General features: G+C 52.0%; 1 protein-coding gene across 2 annotated transcripts in view; it reads right to left on the minus strand.

Annotated features, from left to right (window-relative positions):
- LOC144611911 (triple functional domain protein-like) overlaps window positions 1-20904 on the minus strand; it is a 131387-nt gene that overhangs the window by 27657 nt on the left and 82826 nt on the right. For both annotated transcript variants that reach the window (XM_078431233.1, XM_078431232.1), the window contains exons 5-7: window positions 10500-10630; window positions 7492-7558; window positions 6237-6340 (exon numbers count right to left, since the gene is read on the minus strand). In XM_078431233.1, the coding sequence (XP_078287359.1) occupies window positions 6237-6340; window positions 7492-7558; window positions 10500-10630 (302 nt within the window). The remainder of the gene's footprint in view (window positions 1-6236; window positions 6341-7491; window positions 7559-10499; window positions 10631-20904) is intronic.

A 20904-nucleotide genomic window follows, 5' to 3' on the forward strand; every position in this document is an offset into this window, starting at 1 on the left:
CCTTGAGGATGGGCAGCGCGGAAGCAGGCCCTTCGGCCCATCGAGTCCATGCTGACCAGCAATCACCCCATTCATTTTGCAGAAATGTTTCAATGGATATTTTTAAGACTGACGGATTTTTAAGATTGATATTTTTAAGATTGATAGATTCTTGATTGTACGGGTGCCACATGGAGTAAATGAGTCGTGGAGTGATACAGCGTGGAAACAGGCCCTTCGGCCCAACTTGCCCATACCGGCCAACATGCCCATCTACGCTAGTCCCACCTGCCCGCGCTTGGCCCATATCCCTCCAAACCCATCCTATCCATGTACCTGTCTAACTGTTTCTTAAACGTTGGGACAGTCCCAGCCTCAACTACCTCCTCTGGCAGCTCGTTCCACACACCCACCACCCTCTGTGTGGAAAAGATACCCCTCGGATTCCCATTAAATCTTTTCCCCTTCACCTTAAACCTCTAATGCGGCCTCTGTGTTGTGGGGAAAAAAAGTCACGACTGAAGTTTAAGATGAGCAGTTTCACACGTGCGTTCAAAGAAAGACCGCCCAATTAAGGAGAACGTCCCTCGGCACGATTTCGAAGGAAAGAAGTTGCATTTTTGCCGCGCCTTACAGTAACACAAGATGGCCAAAGCGTTTCCCAGGCAAGGGACAATGCTCTTGAAGGGCAGTCAGTGTTTCAGCGTAGGAAGCCAGGCAGGCATTTTGCGCTAGACAAACCTCTCACGTAACAAGCAGAGCGACAAACCCGGACCACTCATCTCAGCGCTGCTGGTTGAGGATTAGCATTGTACAGGACCTTGGAGAGCTCTCCCTCGCTCTGCAAGATGAGCGGCGCAGCGGGTAGTGCTGCTGCCTCACAGCGCCGCCGACCCGGGTTGCATCCCGACCACGGGCGCCGTCTGTACGGAGTTTGCACCTTCTCCCCGTGACCCGCGTGGGTTTTCTCCGGGTTTCCTCACACACTCCAAAGACGCGCGGGTTTGTAGGTTAATTGGCTTTGGTACAAAATGTAAAATTGCCCGTGGTGTGTGTGGGATAGTGTTAGTGTGCAGGGTGATCGCTGGTCGGCGCGGAATCGTTGGGCCGAAGGGCCTGTTTCCGCGCTGTATCTCTAAACTAGACTGAAAAGCCCATGAGTGCAGACAACTCTCTGAAAGACAGCATGGCAGCCATTGGGATGCTAATGCCTCATGATGCTGCCTGACCCGCTGAGTTACTCCAGCACTCTGTGAAACGTCACCTATCCATGTTCCCCACAGATGCTGCCTGACCCGCTGAGTTACTCCAGCACTCTGTGAAACGTCACCTATCCGTGTTCTCCACAGATGCTGCCTGACCCGCTGAGTTACTCCAGCACTCTGTGAAACGTCACCTATCCATGTTCTCCACAGATGCTGCCTGACCCGCTGAGTTACTCCAGCACTCTGTGAAACGTCACCTATCCATGTTCTCCACAGATGCTGCCTGACCCGCTGAGTTACTCCAGCACTCTGTGAAACGTCACCTATCCATGTTCTCCACAGATGCTGCCTGACCCGCTGAGTTACTCCAGCACTCTGTGTCTATCTCTGGTATATAGGGTAATCTCACTTTGCCAATGGCAAATGCAATTTAGAAAAGCAATTAATCTCAGAAGACCGAAGAGATTAGTCCAGTTTAGTTTAGTTTAGAGATACAGTGCGGAAACAGGTCCATCGGCCCACCGGAGTCCGCGCCGCCCAGCGATCCCAACACACTAGCCCTAACCTACACACACTAGGGACAATTGACATTTATACCAGGCCAATTAATCTACAAACCTGCACGTCTTTGGAGTGTGGGAGGAAACTGGAGATCCTGGAGAAAACCCACGCAGGTCACGGGGAGAACGTGCAAAACTCCGTACAGACAGCGCCCGCAGGCGGGATGGAACCCGGGTCTCCGGCGACTCTACCGCTGCGCCACCGTGCCGCACTATAATATATTGCCCGTAAATCGAGCGGCAGGTGCGTTGAACAGGTAGAAGGCGGCAGTGGGAGATTCAGGAGCATGCAAGGCTGCGTCACTGTGGAATCACATCCTGCATGCATCCCGCAATGGCGCAGCACTGAGGCAGCGCGGCTGGCCTTCTTTCGAACGGACTGGGGGCGGACGCCTGCTTCAGAGGGCGTGGCAGCGCAGAACGCTGGCGTGTACCGGGTGCCCGCCCATGGAGTTGGCAGTGCCAGGGCGCTCGTCCGAGCGTCACCATGCATTAGCGCGCAAGAGGCACGGAGGACCGCGCCGAAAAAAGAATGCGACTCGCAGCGAGCCCTGGGGTTTCCGTTCCTTCACCATGGCGCTGTGAAAGGCCCAAGATAAACCCACTTCCTGCCCGTTAAGTTCGAAACGGTTTCACGCCAGGGTGGAGGCGAGGAACTGCAGGCGCCGGCTCACAAAAATAAAAAGACAAACGGTGCTGGAGTAACTCAGTAGGGGTCAGACGGCATCGCTGGAGAACGTGGGCAGGTGACAGCTTCGGGTCGGGACCCTTCTTCAGGCTGATTGTAGTGGGGGAAGGGAGAAGAAAGCTGGGCAAAGGGGAGAGATAGATAGGACAAAGTGTAGCAGGTGACGGGTGAACATGGGAGAGGCAGATGGTCGGAACAAAGGCCAGAGATAAGAACGACAGGTGCAAGACAGGTTTGAAGAGTGACGGATTGTGAAGCCAGAGGGAGGAAAGTAGCAGGGGTGGGGGGGGAGGAACAGGCGGGAGTCTAGGAGTGGTGCAGGGGAGGGAGAGAAGAGATGGGGGGGGGGGGTGGGAGTGGGGGAGAAAAGAGGTGGGGGAGGAAGTTAAGTAGAGGTTACCTATGGGGGGAGGGGCTGGGGGGGACTGCAGGCCGGGACAAAATGGGGGACGTATACATGGTGGTGAACTGTGGGACTGGTGAACTGAGGTTTAGTGGTGGAAGGGGGACAAGAGGGTGGGGTGGAGGGGTGGGGTGGAGGGGAGGGCGAGGGGAGGGGAGTGTTTGGAGAAGTTACATAAAATTTGAGAATTCAACGTTCGTACCGCTGGGGTGCGAGCTTGCCCAAGCGAAATACGAGGTGCTGTTCCTCCAGTTTGCGCTGGGCCTCACTCTGACAGTGGAGGAGGCCCAGGACAGAAAGGTCAGGGTGGGAGTGGGAGGGGCACTTGACGTGTTCGGCAACCGGGAGATCCAGCAGGCCTCGGCGGACAGAGCGAAACGGTCGCCGAGTCTACGCTTGGTCTCGCCAAGGCCGACTGGGTCTCCCGCTTGCCAACCACTTTGCCAACGTCTTACAGCGCCTTAGACTCGGGTTCGATCCTGACTACGGGCGCTGCCTGTACGGAGTTTGTACGTTCTCCCCGTGACCTGCGTGGGTTTTCTCCGAGATCTTTGGTTTCCTCCCACACTCCAAAGACGTACAGGTTTGTCGGTTAATTGGCTCGGTGTAAAAATGGAGACCAAAACTGCACACAGTACTCCAGGTGCTGTCTCACTAGGGCCCTGTTCAAGTCAATCCCCTCCCAACCTCTCGGTCAGTGCTTTTGACCTGGGGTGCTCAGATCTTATGAAGCTGTTCACATGGCGGTGAATCTGTGGGATTCATTGCCACAGACGGCTGTGGAGGCCAAGTCAGTGGACATTTTAAAAGCAGAAATGGACAGATTCTTGATCAGTGCGGGTGTCAACGGTTATGGGGAGAAGGCAGGAGAATGGGGTTAGGAGGGAGAGATAGATCAGCCGTGATTGAATGGCGGAGTAGACTCGATGGGCCGAATGGCCTAAGTCTGCTCCGATCACTTATGACCTTATGACCTTGAACCACTGCAGTCCTTCTCATGCCGGTGCTCGATCATAGCGCAGTGGGTAAAGCCGTGTGTGTGTGTGTGTGTGTGTGTGTGTGTGTGCGGGGGTGTGTGTTTGTGTGTGTGCGCGTGCGTGCATGCATGCGGGTGTGTGCGTGTGTGTCTGTGTGTGTGTGTCTGTGCGTGTGTGTCTGTCTGTCTGTGTGTGTGTGTGTGGGGGGTGTGTGTGTGTGTGTGTGTGTGTGTGTGTGCGTGTGTGCATGCGGGTGTCTGTATGTGTGTGTCTGTCTGTGTGTGTGTGTGTGTGTGTGTGTGTGTCTGTCTGTGTGTGTGTCTGTCTGTGTGTGCGCGTGCGTGCGTGCGTGCATGCGGGTGTGTGCGTGTGTGTGTGGAGTTTGCACGTTCTCCCCGTGACCGCGTGGGTTTCCTCCGGGTGCTCCGGTCTGCTCCCACGTCGCAGGTGCGGGGTGAGTGGGTTAGTTGCCGGGATTGTGGGCGGGTGGCGGGAGGATTCGGCGTGAGGTTTGCGAGCGGCCTGCGTGGGAGAATGCGTGAAACAAGACTACGCGAGGGCACGGGGCCTTCAAGGAGGCAGCCTGGACCTAACCACTTCAAGGGCCTCCTTCTCCCTCTCAGTTTAGTTCAGTACTTTACTGTACGTCAAAGATACAGCGCGGAAACAGGCCCTTCGGCCCACCGGGTCCGCGCCGACCAGCGATCCCCGCACACCAACACTATCCCACACACGCAAGGGGCAATTTAGAATTCGCGCTGAAGCCAATTGGCCGACGACCCTGCACGTCTTTGGAGTGCGGGAGATAACCGGAGCACCCGGAGAAAACCGTACAAACTCCGCACCGACGGCGCCCGTGGTCGGGATGGAACCCATGGCTTTTAGCGTGCGGGGATCGCTGGTCGGCACGGACTCAGTGGGCCGAAGGGCCTGCTCCACGCTGCATCTCTAAAACTAATCTGAACTAAAACTAAACTGAACTAAGACTCTCCTGGCCTGAGGCCAGTTCGACGTACAAAGGTTATTGACCTGCGTCTCTCACTCTCTCCACAGACGCTGCCCGACCTGCTGAGTATCTCCAGCATTTTCTGTTATTATTTCAGGTTCATAGCGACAGGTTTTTTTGCTTTTGAATGGAGTGAAAGCGCCGCTCCCGTGGTTCAACGGTGCCCCTCTCTGTGGATGCCACGCATGATCGGTGTGCCCCCTACAATGGCAGCGGAGCGGGCAGAAGCCTTGTGCCAGGGGGGGCGTGTGATACCACTGAACTGGCCACCTACCTTCTGGGTCTCACGGCACTAAATGTCACCTCGAACTGGGAGCCCATCGGAAAACGCTTGAGAAAATACACAGCAGCTGGGTTTGGATTTGGGTCTGAGATGCTGAAAGGGAAATCTACCGAGACACAATGTACTGGGAGCCCAAAACCTACGCGCCCTCGGTCTGACAAGGCCTGCTGGATCGCCCGGTTGCTGACCATGTTAACTCACCCTCCCATTCCCACACTGACCTTTCTGTCCTGGGCCTCCTCCATTGTCAGAGGGAGGCCACATGCAAACTGGAGGAACAGCACCTCGTATTATACTTGGGCAGCTTACACCACCAGCGGTACAAACATCGACTTCTCCAATTTTAGGTCACCTCTAATTAACCTTCTCCCCCGCCTCTTTTCTCCTCCGCAACTAACCCCCCCCTCTCTACTCTCCCCCCCCCCCTCCCCTTGGACCCCACCTGTTCCTCCCCTCCTCCCCCACCCCTTCTGCCATTTCCCCCCCCCCCCCCTTTGTGGCTTCACAACCCGCAACTCTTCAAACCTGTCTCGCACCTGTCGTTCTTATCTCTGGCCTTTGTTATCTGCCTGTCAAAAACACCACTCTCCCGCGTGTCCACCCATTACTTTGTCCTTTCTCTCCCCCTTCTCCAGCTTTCTTCTCTCCTCCCCCACCACAATCAGTGTGAAGAAGGGCCCTGACCCGAAACGTCACCTATCCACGTTCTCCACAGATGCTGCCTGACCCGCTGAGTTACTCCAGCACTCTGTGAAACGTCACCTATCCATGTTCTCCACAGATGCTGCCTGACCCGCTGAGTTACTCCAGCACTCTGTGAAACGTCACCTATCCATGTTCTCCACAGATGCTGCCTGACCCGCTGAGTTACTCCAGCACTCTGTGAAACGTCACCTATCCATGTTCTCCACAGATGCTGCCTGACCCGCTGAGTTACTCCAGCACTCTGTGAAACGTCACCTATCCATGTTCCCCACAGATGCTGCCTGACCCGCTGAGTTACTCCGGCACTCTGTGTCTATCTACTGGGGTGTCTGACGCTGACAGAAGCCGAACCACGAAGCAGATAGCTAGCGTACAACACAATCTCAGCTGCTGAATTGGTCTTCTTTGACCGTCAATGGAGAATTCTTACTTCTTGTGCCATTCGTAGATCTGGTGAATGTTTCCGAACACTATTTTGTCCTTTCCCTTCAAGTCTTCAGGCACCCCTTTCTCATTCATCGTTGCAATGTATCCCTAGAAAAGAAAAGACCATCCTTCAATCGAATGCAGTTTCCAAGAGAGAGTTAGATTTAGCTCCTCGGGCTAACGGAATCAAGGGATGTGGCGGGGAGAAGGCAGGAACGGGTTACTGATTGTGGATGATCAGCCACGATCATATGGAATGGCGGTGCGTACGGGCTCGAAGGGCCGAATGGCCTGCTCCTGCACCTATTGTCTATGTTTCTAGGGTTGGACCTGGGTGGGGAAAGGCCCAAAACATGGCGGGCACAAAGTGCTGGGGCAACTCAGCGGGTCAGGCAGCACAGACACAAAAAGCTGGAGTAACTCAGCGGGCCAGGCAGCATCTCTGGAGAGAAGGAATGGGTGACGTTTCGGGTCGAGACCCTTCTTCAGACTGAGAGTCAGGGGAAAGGGAAATGAGAGGGGTAGTCGGTGATGTGGAGAGATATAGGACAAATAAATGAAAGCTATGCAAAAGAATAACGGGTGAATTTTCCCCGGGTGCTCCGGTTTCCTCCCGAGACGTGCAGGTTTGTAGGTTAATCGGCTTTGGTATAAGTGTAAATTGTCCCCGGTGTGTGTAGGATAGTGTTAGTGTGCGGGGATCGCCGGTCGGCACGGACCCGGTGGGCCGAAGGGCCTGTTTCCGCGCTGCATCTCTAAAGTCCAAAGTAAAGTAAAACTCAGTGGGTCAGGCAGCAGCTGTGGGGGGGAAATGGACAGATGACGTTTGGGGTCGGGGCGTGAGAGGTAAATTCACCTCACGTGAAGAAGGGTCCAGACCCGAAGCGTTGCCGGTCAATGTACCGATTGAAAACGGATAGGGGTATTAATTTATTAATTAACAGGCTTGGAGGGATGTGGGCCAAATGCGCGCGGGCAGGTGGGACTAGTGTAGCTGGGACATGTTGGCCGGAGCGGGCAAGTTGGGCCGAAGGACCTGTTTCCACGCTGCGCCACTCTGTGAGTCTACGACTCTCGGGATACTAAAACTAAAAATTAAGCCACAGAAACCTCTCGATGAGAACGTGCTTCAAAACGTTCACGGGAACATGGACGTAGGGACCAGGGAAGATAGCGACAGTTTTGCCAGCCGTCTGAAACGCTCCATAAACGGATAATGCTCTACTTCGAGAGGTTAATCCATGCACTGGGAACAGTACCTCCACTATGAAACCCAGGTCGTCCACGTATAGTTTCTCCGTTTCGACCAATTCTCGGAGGACGTACCTGTGTGGGAAGAACAGAGTTATCAGTAACACGAGGCTTTAAAGGTGCAAGCAAGTCCACTCCACAGGTGGAGAGAGGAGATGTTTCAATATTACTGTCGCCAACCCTTGTCATGTTTGTTTGTGCGTATTTATGTCTGCGGGTTCAGTTTAGTTTAGTTCAGAGGTACAGCGCGGAAACAGGCCCTTCGGCCCACCGGGTCCGCGCCGACCAGCGATCCCCGCACTCTAACACGATCCTACACACACACACACTGGGGACAATTTACATTTACACCGAGCCAATTTACCTACATACCTGCACGTCTTTGGAGTGTGGGAGGAAACCGGAGATCTCGGAGAAAACCCGTGCAGGTCACGGGGGGAGCGTGCAAACTCCGCACTGACAGCGCCCGTGGTCGGGATTGAACCCGGGGTCTCCGGTGCTGCAAGCGCTGTAAGGCGGCAACTCTACCGCTGCGCCACCGTGACCGCCCCACTATTCTATATCAACAATACGACAAGGGCGGCACGGTGGCGCAGCGGGTAGAGCCGCTGCCTCACAGCGCCAGAGACCCGGGTTCCATCCCCACCTCGGGTGCTGTGTGTGTGTGTGTGTGTGTGTGTGTGTGTGTGTGCGTCTGTGTGGAGTTTGAACGTTCTCCCCGTGACCGCGTGGGTTTCCTCCGGGCGCTCCGGTTTCCTCCCACATCCCAAAGACGTGCGGGTTTGTCGGTTAACTTGCCCATCCCTGGTGTGTAAGGAGTGGATGGGAAAGTGGGATAACAGAACTAGTGTGAATGATGGGGTGGCACGGTGGCGCAGCGGTAGAGTTGCTGCCTCACAGCGCCAGGGACCCGGGTTGGATCCTAACCACGGGTGCTGTCTGTACGGAGTTTGCACGTTCTCCCCGTGACCTGCGTGGGCTTTCTCCGGGCGCTCCGGTTTCCTCCCACACTCCAAAGACGCGCAGGTTTGTAGGTTAATTAGCTTTGGTAAAGATTGTAAATTGTCCCTAGCGTGTGTAGGATAGTGTTAGTGTGCGGGGATCATTGGTCGGTGCGGACTCGGTGGGCCGAAGGGCCTGTTTCCGCGCTGTATCTCCAAACTAAACTAAAATGGTCGGCGCGGACTCGGTGGGCCGAAGGGCCTGCTTCCCTGCAAAAACTAAAACAACAGCCTTCCAAGTGGATGTGGAAACTTGTCCACCGGGCTATCGGGAGGCAGAGGACCAGGGGGATGGACATGCTGGGAAGCCAGGCTGCGGAGGTCCTGTAGTGGAAGGGATCCAGCAGCCAAGGCTTTGGAGCACATGGTGTCCCTCCCTGCGAGATGGGAGACTCAATGAATGAACAAAGGACGTGTTGGCCTGAAGTTGGGCGAAGTGATTGTGTTGCTTTAGTGAAGCAGACGCACGAGGAAGGTGCCAAGTACGATCCCAGCAGGGAGGGGGATGGGGGAACCTTGGCCGGTGGCCCGGATGAGGTACTGCAGCCCAGATCACAGGTTTGGGAACGGCTCCATCCAAGACCACGAGAAATCGCAGCAAATTCCGTTCAGAGATACAGCGGGGAGACAGGGCCTTTCGGTCCACCGGGTCCGCGCCGCCCAGCGATCCCCGCGCACTAACACTATCCTACACCCACCAGGGACAATTTTTACATTTACCGAGCCAATTAACCTACAAACCCGCACGTCTTTGGAGTGTGGGAGGAAACCGAAGATCTCGGAGAAAACCCACGCAGGTCACGGGCAGAACGTACAAACTCCGTACAGACGGCACCCATAGTCGGGATCGAACCCGGGTCTCCGGCGCTGCATTCGCTGTAAGGCAGCAACTCTACCGCTGCACCGCCGTGACTGCCCATATTATGGAATTGTGGGTACAGCCCAGACCATCACGCAAACCCTTGAGTAGGAAGGAACTGCAAGTGCCGGTTTAAACCGAAGATGGACACAAAAAGCTGGAGTCACTCAGCGGGACAGGCAGCATCTCTGTCTGAAGAAGAGTCTCGACCCGAAACGTCACCCATTCCTTCTCTCCAGAGATGCTGCCTGACCCGCTGAGTTACTCCAGCATTTTGTGTCCATCTCCCTTCCATTGACTCCATCCACACCTCACGCTGCCTCGGCAAGGCCAGCAGCCCAGACCATCACACAAACCAACCTCCCGTCCACTGACTCCATCTACACCTCACGCTGCCTCGGCTAAGGCCAGCAGCCCAGACCATCACACAAACCAGCCTCCCTTCCACCGACTCCATCTACACCTCATGCTGCCTCGGCAAGGCCAGCAGCATAATCAAGGACCAGTCTCACCCCGGCTACTCCCCCTTCTCCCCTCTCCCATCAGAGTGTGTGTGTGTGTGTGTGTGTGTGCGTGTGTGTGTGTGTGTGTGTGTGTGTAGGGTAGTGTTAGTGTGTGGGGTGATCGCTGGTCTCATTTGGTTTTTGGTTTTAGAGAGACACAGGCCCTTCGGCCCGCTGAGTCCGGCTGTCCCTCTAAAACCAAAAACGAAATGAGATGAATGAAAGCACTTATTCACAAAATGCTGGAGTAACTCAGCAGGTCAGGCAGCATCTCAGGAGAGAAGGAATGGGCGACGTTTCGGGTGGGACCCTTCTTCAGACTGATGTCAGGGGGGGGCGGGATAAAGGAAGGATATAGGTGGAGACAGGAAGATAGAGGGAGATCTGGGAAGGGGGAGGGGAAGAGAGGGACAGAGGAACTATTTAAAGTTGGGGAAGTCAATGTTCATACCGCTGGGCTGCAAGCTGCCCAGGCGAAATATGAGGTGCTGTTCCTCCAATTTGCGGTGGGCCTCACTATGGCACTGGAGGAGGCCCATGACAGAAAGGGCAGACTGGGAGTGGGAGGGGGAGTTGAAGTGCTCAGCCACCGGGAGATCAGGTTGGTTAACGCGGACCGAGCGCAGGTGTTGAGCGAAGCTTCAGTCACTTACATACTCTTCTCCAAGGCATTCCTCTTTTCTTCCTCAGTGTCGACTGGGCTGTCTGGGTGGCGGGGGAGTCCGTTGGCAGGCTGGGCCGTCGCCTCGTCCAGATAGGCCGGGTGTGAGACGGGATCCTGCACCTGGGAGACACAAGGCCATGAAAGGGTTACTCACGGTCCCGCCATTCCCTCGGCGAGCAGGAGACCGTGTCCCACTCGTACTGACAGCGTGAGAGGTTGCAGCCCCTGTTCGACTATCTGAAGGGGCTGCTCCTCAAGTTTTGGCTCCATTTTAAGTCAAGTCAATTTTAATTGTATAGCACATTTAAAAACAACCCACGTTGACCAAAGTGCTGTACATCAGTTCAGGTACTAAGAAACGAACATACAATGGCACACAAACATAACAGCACATACATAAACAGTTTAGCCCCACGCTCCTGATATTTGGGCACCCGTTACAGAGGGGGGAGGGTCGGGAGGGAAGAGGGGGTCTCCCTGTCGGTCTGCTCCTGGGCCTGGCCAAGATGGCCGCTCGCGGCTCCAGGCAGCGGGTAGTCGACGGCCACACAGGGGTCGGCTGCCCGCCCCTCTTCCGGGGTTGCGTCCGTGCCCGCGTGTCCCTTCCACTGACTCCATCCACACCTCACGCTGCCTCGGCAAGGCCAGCAGCCCAGACCATCACACAAACCCACCTCCCTCCCACTGACTCCATCCACACCTCACGCTGCCTCGGCAAGGCCAGCAGCCCAGACCATCACACAAACCAACCTCCCTTCCACCGACTCCATCTACACCTCACGCTGCCTCGGCAAGGCCAGCAGCCCAGACCGTCACACAAACCAACCTCCCTTCCACCGACTCCATCTACACCTCACGCTGCCTCGGCAAGGCCAGCAGCCCAGACCGTCACACAAACCAACCTCCCTTCCACCGACTCCATCTACACCTCACGCTGCCTCGGCAAGGTCAGCAGCATAAACAAGGACCAGTCTCACCCCGGCCACTCCCTCTTCTCCCCTCTCCCATCGGGCAAGAGGTACAGAAGTGTGAAAACGCACAGCTCCAGATTCAGGGACAGTTTCTTCCCGGCTGTTATCAGGCAACTGAACCATCCCACCACAACCAGAGAGCAGTGCTGGACTACTATCTACCTCATTGGTGACCCTCGGACTATCCTTGATCGGACTTTGCTGGCTTTACCTTGCACTAAACGTTATTCCCTTTATCCTGCATCTGTACACTGTGGACGGCTCGATTGTAATCATGCATTGTCTTTCCGCTGGCTGGTTAGCATGCAACAGAAGCTTTTCACTGTACCTCGGTACACGTGACAATAAACAGATCTGAACTGGACTGAATTAGTGAGGACAGGCAGGCGAGGCTTTGAGTGATAAGGGCCCTGTTACCCTACTCGTTGCCAGTAACCTAACATCGTTCCCAGTTGGGGTGCCACACAGTGGCGCAGAGGGTAGAGCTACCACCTTACAGCCAGTGATGGAAATGATGGGGGGGAGGGGGGGATTCGCAGGGGGGTGGCGTTACCCTAGTTTTCAATTTCCAGCTCGGGTTTAATGAGTACTGCAGAAAGACTCGAGTCGTTTATCACCTTATTCAACTCACACGAAAACGATTTGTTAACTGCCACTGTTAGCACTTGTTAACAGCCAGTAGTTAACAGGTAGTAGTCATACAATGTGTCATCAATACATCGATCCACATTCCTCAGTAAACGTAATTGTGTTTTTTGGGGGTTTTTTTAGAGATACAGCGCGGAAACAGGCCCTTCGGCCCACCGGGTCCGCGCCGACCAGCGATCCCCGCACACTAACACTATCCTACACACACTAGGGACAATTTTTACATTTACCCAGTCAATTAACCTACAAACCTGCACGTCTTTGGAGTGCGGGAGGAAACCGAAGATCTCGGAGAAAACCCACGCAGGTCACGGGGAGAACGTACAAACTCCGTACAGACGGCGCCCGTAGTCAGGATCGAACCTGAGTCTCCGGCGCTGCATTCGCTGTAAGGCAGCAACTCTACCGCTGCGCCACCGTGCCGCCCATGTGTTAATTAATTTGACCATGTAGTAATGACACCGCGTTCCTTTGAATAACATTCAAGGGAGAATTTCTTAAACTGACTGTCAGGGCGACCGGACCGCGAGCACGGGCTCAGGTAAAGTCACGTTATTTTATTATCCCTCGTTATTTTATTTGCCCCTCTGCCGCTGTGGCTCAGTTGTCTCAGTTAAATTAGAATGGATGGGGAGAAAATTAAATAAGTAGTACCAATAGTTTTTTCCAGCCTAAATCGTGAGTGGTGAATATTTAATTGTGTGTGGTTTTATAGTGCAAGCGGAAATATTCTATTATATATCGCTGTCAAATTTTATTATATATCACTATCAAATCACTATCAAATATCTATAAATTTCAGATTTGTGTACCCCTGTGAAAATGAGCATACTGAGATACTTTGAGACACAGCGTTTTCAGGTCGGTGAAGAAATAAATGATAATGAAAACACTCAGCCAGAAAAGAAGGCAAAATTACTTGAAAATGACGTACAACGAGATCTGGGTGTCCTAGTGCATCAGTCACTGAAAGGAAGCATGCAGGTACAGCAGGCAGTGAAGAAAGCCAATGGAATGTTGGCCTTCATAACAAGAGGAGTTGAGTATAGGAGCAAAGAGGTCCTTCTGCAGTTGTACAGGGCCCTAGTGAGACCGCACCTGGAGTACTGTGTGCAGTTTTGGTCTCCAAATCTGAGGAAGGATATTCTTGCTATTGAGGGCGTGCAGCGTAGGTTTACTAGGTTAATTCCCGGAATGGCGGGACTGTCGTATGTTGAAAGACTGGAGCGACTGGGCTTGTATACACTGGAATTTAGAAGGATGAGAGGGGATCTTATCGAAACGTATAAGATTATTAAGGGGTTGGACATGTTAGAGGCAGGAAACACGTTCCCAATGTTGGAGGAGTCCAGAACAAGGGGCCACAGTTTAAGAATAAGGGGTAGGCCATTTAGAACGGAGATGAGGAAACACTTTTTCAGTCAGAGAGTTGTGAATCTGTGGAATTCTCTGCCTCAGAAGGCAGAGGAGGCCAATTCTCTGAATGCATTCAAGAGAGAGCTAGATAGAGTTCTTAAGGATAGCGGAGTCAGGGGGTATGGGGAGAAGGCAGGAACGGGGTACTGATTGAGAATGATCAGCCATGATCACATTGAATGGCGGTGCTGGCTCGAAGGGCCGAATGGCCGCCTCCTGCACCTATTGTCTATTGTCTAAAATGATAATGTAGCTGATGCAGCTGTTTCGCCTGATGCTGCATGTGAAGACATTTCAAAAGATATTGACAAATGTGATCTTCCAGGCTGTCGGACACAAGAAATGTACTTAAACAAAACGAAAGAATATCCCTGGCCAATTGTTAAAAACAGAAAACTAGGATGTCGTGTGTGCAGCAAGTGTCATCTTCGACTTGAACGAACACAAGGAATTCGTTTGTCTCGTGAGCGGTGCAGTGTTAATGTGGTAGGAGTGAGCGATGAGAAAGAAAAACAGTTAATGAGTTTAAGAACAAAGATTTTTAAGCACAAAAATAGTGAAGCTCGTGTCAGATGCCAAAAAAATCAATGAAACATCTGGAAAAAAAAGCAATCGAAAATGTAGTGTATAAAAGGACGAAGCAAAAACAGGTCGAGTTTTTAGAACTGTATATAATATTGTACTCAAAGGTAGGCCCTACACAGATATGTTTTCTGATATTGAATTGCAAGAAAGAAACGGTATCGACTTAGGGTACGTTCTACACTCTCGTAAGTCATGTGCAGATGTTTCTCACAACATAGGGAACCAGATGTGAAAGACAATAGTCAATAGGTGCAGGAGTAGGCCATTCAGCCCTTCGAGCCAGCACCGCCATTCAATGCGATCTTGGCTGATCACCCTCAATCAGTACCCCGTTCCTGCCTTCTCCCCATACCCCCTCACTCCGCTATCCTTAAGAGCTCTATCCAGCTCTCTCTTGAAAGCATCCAACGAACTGGCCTCCACTGCCTTCTGAGGCAGAGAATTCCACACCTTCACCACTCTCTGACTGAAAAATATAATTTGGTGGTGGAAAATATAATTTCAAATGTCTATTATGATTGATGAATCGACTACTATTAATGGGAACACTGTTCTAGTAGTCTGCTTGCGAGCAGCAGTTGGTGAATCTTCCCAACCTACATCATTCTATTTTGACTTAGAACATATGAAACTTGGTGCAAATGCAAAATCTATGTATGATGGGCTTCTAAGTTGCTGACAAAGAGGTGGTTTTTCAATACAGTACCTAAAAGAAAATGGGATATCACTTGTAACTGATGGTGCATCAGTAATGTTAGGATGAAATGCAGGGGTTGCAAAACTATTTCTTGATGATTTCCCCAATGCAACTGTTTGGCACTGTGCCAGTCACAGGCTTGAACTCGGTGTAGGTGATGGTATAAATGAAGTTGCAGGTTTGAATCATTTTCAGATAATAGACAATAGACAATAGGTGCAGGAGGAGGCCATTTGGCCCTTCGAGCCAGCACCACCATTCAATGTGATCAAGGCTGATCATTCTCAATCAGTACCCCGTTCCTGCCTTCTCCCCATACCCCCTGACTCCGCTATCCTTAAGAGCTCTATCTAGCTCTCTCTTGAATGCATTCAGAGAATTGGCCTCCACTGCCTTCTGAGGCAGAGAATTCCACAGATTCACAACTCTCTGACTGAAAAAGTTTTTCCTCATCTCCGTTCTAAATGGCCTACCCCTTATTCTTAAACTGTGGCCCCTTGTTCTGGACTCCCCCAACATTGGGAACATGTTTCCTGCCTCTAACGTGTCCAACCCCTTAATAATCTTATATGTTTCGATAAAATCTCCTCTCATCCTTCTAAATTCCAGTCTCGCCATTCCGGTAATTAACCTAGTAAACCTACGCTGCACCCCCTCAATAGCAAGAATATCCTCCCTCAAATTTGGAGACCAAAACTGCACAAATTTGGAGACCAAAAATCCATCCAGTGAATTGGCCTCCACTGCCCTCTGTGGCAGAGAATTCCGCAAATTCACAACTCTCTGGGTGAAAAAGTTTCTTCTCACCTCTGTTTTAATCAACCTCCCCTTTGTTCTTAGACTGTGTGGCCCCTGGTTCTGGACTCCCCCAACATTGGGAACATTTTTCCTGCATCTAGTTTGTCCAGTCCTTTTATAATTTTATACGTCTCTATAAGACCGCCTCTCATTCTTCTAAACTCCAGTGAATAAAAGCCCAGTCGACCCGATCTTTCCTCGTATGACAGTCCCGCCATCCCGGGGATTAACCTGGTGAACCTACTCTGCACTGCCTTAATAGCAAGGACGTCCTTCCTCAAATTAGGAGACCAAAACTGCACACAATACTCCAGATGTGGTCTCACCAGGGCCCTGTACAACTGCAGAAGGACCTCTTTGCTCCTATACTCAACTCCTCTTGTTATGAAGGCCAACATTCCATTGGCTTTCTTCACTGCCTGCTGTACCTGCATGCTTCCTTTCAGTGACTGATGCACTAGGACACCCAGATCTCGTTGTACGTCCCCTGTTCCTAACTTGACACCATTCAGATAACACTCTGCCTTCCTATTCTTACCGCCAAAGATATTTTGTGATAAATTGTATTCCTTATATCATAGGTCTCCTGAGAATCAGGATGAGTTAACTGCATGTGCTGAGGCTCTTCACTGTCAACTGTTGAAGACTGGTCGTGTTTTCAGTGTCAGATGGGTTGCTTCGTCTTACCGAACTGTAAAGGCAATGTGGCAGTCTTATAAAGCTATTTGGGGAAAGCACGCTGTGATGCTTCAAGATCTAGTGCAGAGAGAGTAAAGTACGATGGGCTGAAAAAAGTATTAGAGTCATCAGCTTCCGTAAACAATTTGGGCTTGTTGATGGACAGTTTGCTAGAGTGTCTGAACTGTCACTTGAACTGCAGAACCGAAATTGTGCACTTAGTAAAGCACATGAGGAAATTAAACGAACTATCAAGGTTCTTGAATGTCAAATATCATCATATCATATCATATATATACAGCGCGGAAACAGGCCTTTTCGGCCCACCAAGTCCGCGCCGCCCAGCGATCCCCGTACATTAACACTATCCCCACTAGGGACAATTTTTACATTTACCCAGCCAATTAACCTACATACCTGCACGTCTTTGGAGTGTGGGAGGAAACCGAAGATCTCGGAGAAAACCCACGCAGGTCACGGGGAGAACGTACAAACTCCTTACAGTGCAGCACCCGTAGTCAGGATCGAACCTGAGTCTCCGGCGAATAGAGAAGCCAGGAAAATTTTATACTCAAGAGGAGAAAGCAACAAGCCAGATGATATTTAATGGAATAAATTTGAGAGTTGGTAAAGTACCTACTATACATAGACAACAGTTTTTGAGGAGTTTGGTCAATAATATGAAACCCAGGCTGCTTGAATCTACAACCGCTTCCAATGATAAATGTAAAAAGTTAATGAACAAGTCGAAATATTTAGATATTAACAATATTCCAGAAAATTCACTTTTTAACTTTGGGGAAAATGATGTAGAAGAAATGGCAGAACAATTTGGCTTAAATGGTCGGCTTTGTGTCAGAGAATTCAAGGAATCTAAAGGGAAGATAGTTTCTGCAGATTTTCAGCAGCTGGTAACGGCTGTAAATACAATTCCGGTATCAACAGCAGAATGTGAAAGGAAGCTTCAATGGCATGAATTTCTGCATGTCACCACAACGTGCAAGACTTCAAACTGATCATCTCTCAACTTAATCTCTCTATTTATTAAGCTGGTGGTACCTCCTCTGTCAAAATTCAACCCCGAAGAATATGTGAGGACATGGCTTCTTAGTGGCAGAAGGGGTGCATGCAGAAAGAAAGAGGAGGTGACAGAAAAAAATGGAGATTATATACCATTATGGAACATTTTGTAATGTAAACGGAGAGAGAGAGAGAGAGAGAGAGAGAGAGAGAGAGAGAGAGAGAGAGAGAGAGAGAGAGAGAGAGAGAGAGAGAGAGAGAGAGAGAGAGAGAGAGAGAGAGAGAGAGAGAGAGAGAGAGAGAGAGAGAGATGCCAGAAAGCAGCTGTGACACATAATACACAATAAACTATATTATAAATACACAATAAACAAGTTATGCATTCTTGTTCTCTTACATGGGTATGACTGCACATTAAAAAATCCGCCCCCCCCCCGCCTTCCTTCCCAACCTCAGCCTCACGGACCTTAGAGTACCCCTGGTTCCTAAAACCCATTTCCATCACTGCTTACAGCGCTGGGCAACCAAATGGCAGTTGCGATTGGCTTCAAGGGGTCCTGTCACGAAACCATACCAGAAACAGCGACCCCAGCTGAGGCTGCAAAGCAGTGAGGACAACAGGCCCGTGAAAGTGGTTCAGATATGGTCAGAGCGCAACAGAGAGAGTTAGGGTGGCAGCGGTAGAGCTGCTGCCTCACAGCGCCAGACACCCGGGTTCCATCCCGACCACGGGCGCTGTCTGTGCGCGGAGATCGTACGTTCTCTCCCCGTGACCTGCGCGGGGTTTTCTCCGGGTGCTACCGGTTTCCTCCCGCACTCCAAAAGACGTGCAGGTGTGTAGGTTAGTTGGCTTGGCATAATTGTAAATTGTCCATCGTGCGCGTGGGATAGTGTTGGTGTGCGGGGATCACTGGTGGGCGCGGTCTCCGCGCTGCATTTCTAAACTAAACTAAACTAAACTAAACTAAACTAGGCCAGGGACCGGTCCTAGGAGGTGCATTGGAGTCTGCAGTCGGCAACATGCCAATGTGAATCAGAATGGGGATATTAAAGAGCATCGAAATGTCTTTTGCCTCTTTACTTTGGCAAAGGATCATGGTTTGCGTCGAAACTGCAAGCTAAGAGCCTGGGCTGGATTCAATTTGCTAATTGTCCTGCCAAGAAATGATCCTCTTTTAACTGGAGCCTGTGCTTGGCGCCGGCTTTATGGAGGCTGCAATTAAAATGGCTGATTTGCCAAAAGTGTTTTCCTCGTTGAATTATTCACCGGTCGGTCACTCACGCAGAGCGAAGCACTTTTCAATGAAAACCAGCTTGTCTTAAGTGCCGGAGATAGACACATAAAGCTGGAGTGACTCAGCTGGTCGGGCAGCAGCTCCGGAGAGAAGGAACGGGGGACGTTTTGGGTCGAGACCCTTCTGCAGACGGATGGGCCTCGACCCGAAACGCCACCCGTTCCTTCTCTCCAGAGATGCTGCCCGTCCCGCTGAGTTACTCCAGCACTTTGTGTCGACCTTCGATTTAAACCAGCATCTCCAGTTCATTCCTGCACAGAGCATGGGACAGTACAGGGCGGAAACAGGCCCTTCGGCCCACAATGCCTGTGCCGAACATGATGACAAGTTACACTGATCCTATCTGCCTGCATGCGATCCATAACCCTCCATTCCCTTGCAGATCACAGTGAGCTTGCTTCTGTACATTTCCCTACTGTGTACGATAGAACTAGCGTACTGGTGATCATTGGTTGGCGTGGACTTGATGGGTTGAAAGGCCTGTTTCCGTGCTGTGTCTCTCAGACTAGAGCACCATAGAAAGCATCTTACCGCGATGCATCACAGCCTGGTCTGGGAACAGCTCCACCCAAGACCGCAAGAAATTGCAGAGAGTTGTGGACGCAGCCCAGACCATCACACAAACCAACCTCCCTTCCACCGACTCCATCTACACCCCACGCTGCCTCGGCAAGGCCAGCAGCCCAGACCGTCACACAAACCCACCTCCCTTCCACCGACTCCATCTACACCTCACGCTGCCTCGGCAAGGCCAGCAGCCCAGACCATCACACAAACCAACCTCCCTTCCACCGACTCCATCCACACCTCACGCTGCCTCGGCAAGGCCAGCAGCCCAGACCGTCACACAAACCCACCTCCCTTCCACCGACTCCATCTACACCTCACGCTGCCTCGGCAAGGCCAGCAGCATAATCAAGGACCAGTCTCACCCCGGCCACTCCCTCTTCTCCCCTCTCCCATCGGGCAAGAGGTACAGAAGTGTGAAAACGCACACCTCCAGATTCAGGGACAGTTTCTTCCCGGCTGTTATCAGGCAACTGAACCGTCCTACCACAACCAGAGAGCAGTGCTGGACTACTATCTACCTCATTGGTGACCCTCGGACTATCCTTGATGGGACTTTGCTGGCTTTACCTCGCACTAAACGTTATTCCCTTATCATGTATCTGTACACTGTGGACGGCTCGATTGTAATCATGCGTTGTCTTTCCGCTGGCCGGTTAGCACGCAACAAAAGCTTTTCACTGTATCACAAAATGCTGGAGTAACTCAGCAGGTCAGGCAGCATCTAGGAGAGAGGGAATGGGTGACGTTTCGGGTCGAGACCCTTCTTCGTACCCCGGTACACGTGACAATAAACTGAACGCAAACTAAATCTAAGATTGGGCAGCTTTGTCCTGCTGAGCTCCCAAATTCTAGAAAATTCCTCCCACACTCCAAAGAAGTACAGGTTTGTACGTCAATTGGCTTCGGTGAAATTGTAAATTGTCCCGAGTGAGTGTGTGGGATCGTGAGAGTTTTACAGGGATCGCTGGTCGGCGCCGACTCGGTGGGCCTCTTTCCGCTAGGGGTGCCAACTATCTCACTCCAAATACGGGACAAGGTGACCTCACCCAGCCAGCGGCCACGTGCTCCCGCTCCAACAATGGTGGCCGCCCGGGCCGGGAGGCGGGTTGCTAAGCAACCTCCGTTGGGCGGTGCCCGGGCCTAAGGACCTACACTGTCCAGACCTACACTGTCCGCGCCTAGTGTCCGGGCCTACACTGTCCGCGCCTACAGTGTCCAGGCCTACAGTGTCCGGGCCTACAGTGTCCGGGCCTACAGCGTCCGGGCCTACAGTGTCCTGGCCTACAGCCTCCTGGCCTACAGCGTCCGGGCCTACAGTGTCCGGGCCAACAGCGTCCGGGCCTCCAGTGTCCGGGCCTACAACGCCCCCCGGGCCTACCGCATCGGGGCCTACAGTGTCCGGGCCTACAGCGCCCCCCAGGCCTTCTATGGGACAAGGGCGGTCCTGTACGGGACAAACCAATTTAGCCCAAAATACGGGATGTCCCGGCTAATACGGGACAGTTGGCAACCCTAGTTTCTGCGCTGTGTCTCTAAACGAAACTAAACTTAACTAAACGAAACGAAACCAAACCAAACGCTCCCCCTTTCACATCCAACATCAAGTTGCCTGACCCATGCTGCTCCTGCAGACACAAGACGGCTTTGATTTGGACTCTGAATGCAACATCTCATCAATCATTTAAGACTTAAAATGGACACATTTTGTTTCATTAT

The sequence above is a fragment of the Rhinoraja longicauda genome, chromosome 42 (genome assembly GCF_053455715.1).
Source record: "Rhinoraja longicauda isolate Sanriku21f chromosome 42, sRhiLon1.1, whole genome shotgun sequence".
Taxonomy (NCBI): Eukaryota; Metazoa; Chordata; class Chondrichthyes; order Rajiformes; family Arhynchobatidae; genus Rhinoraja; species Rhinoraja longicauda.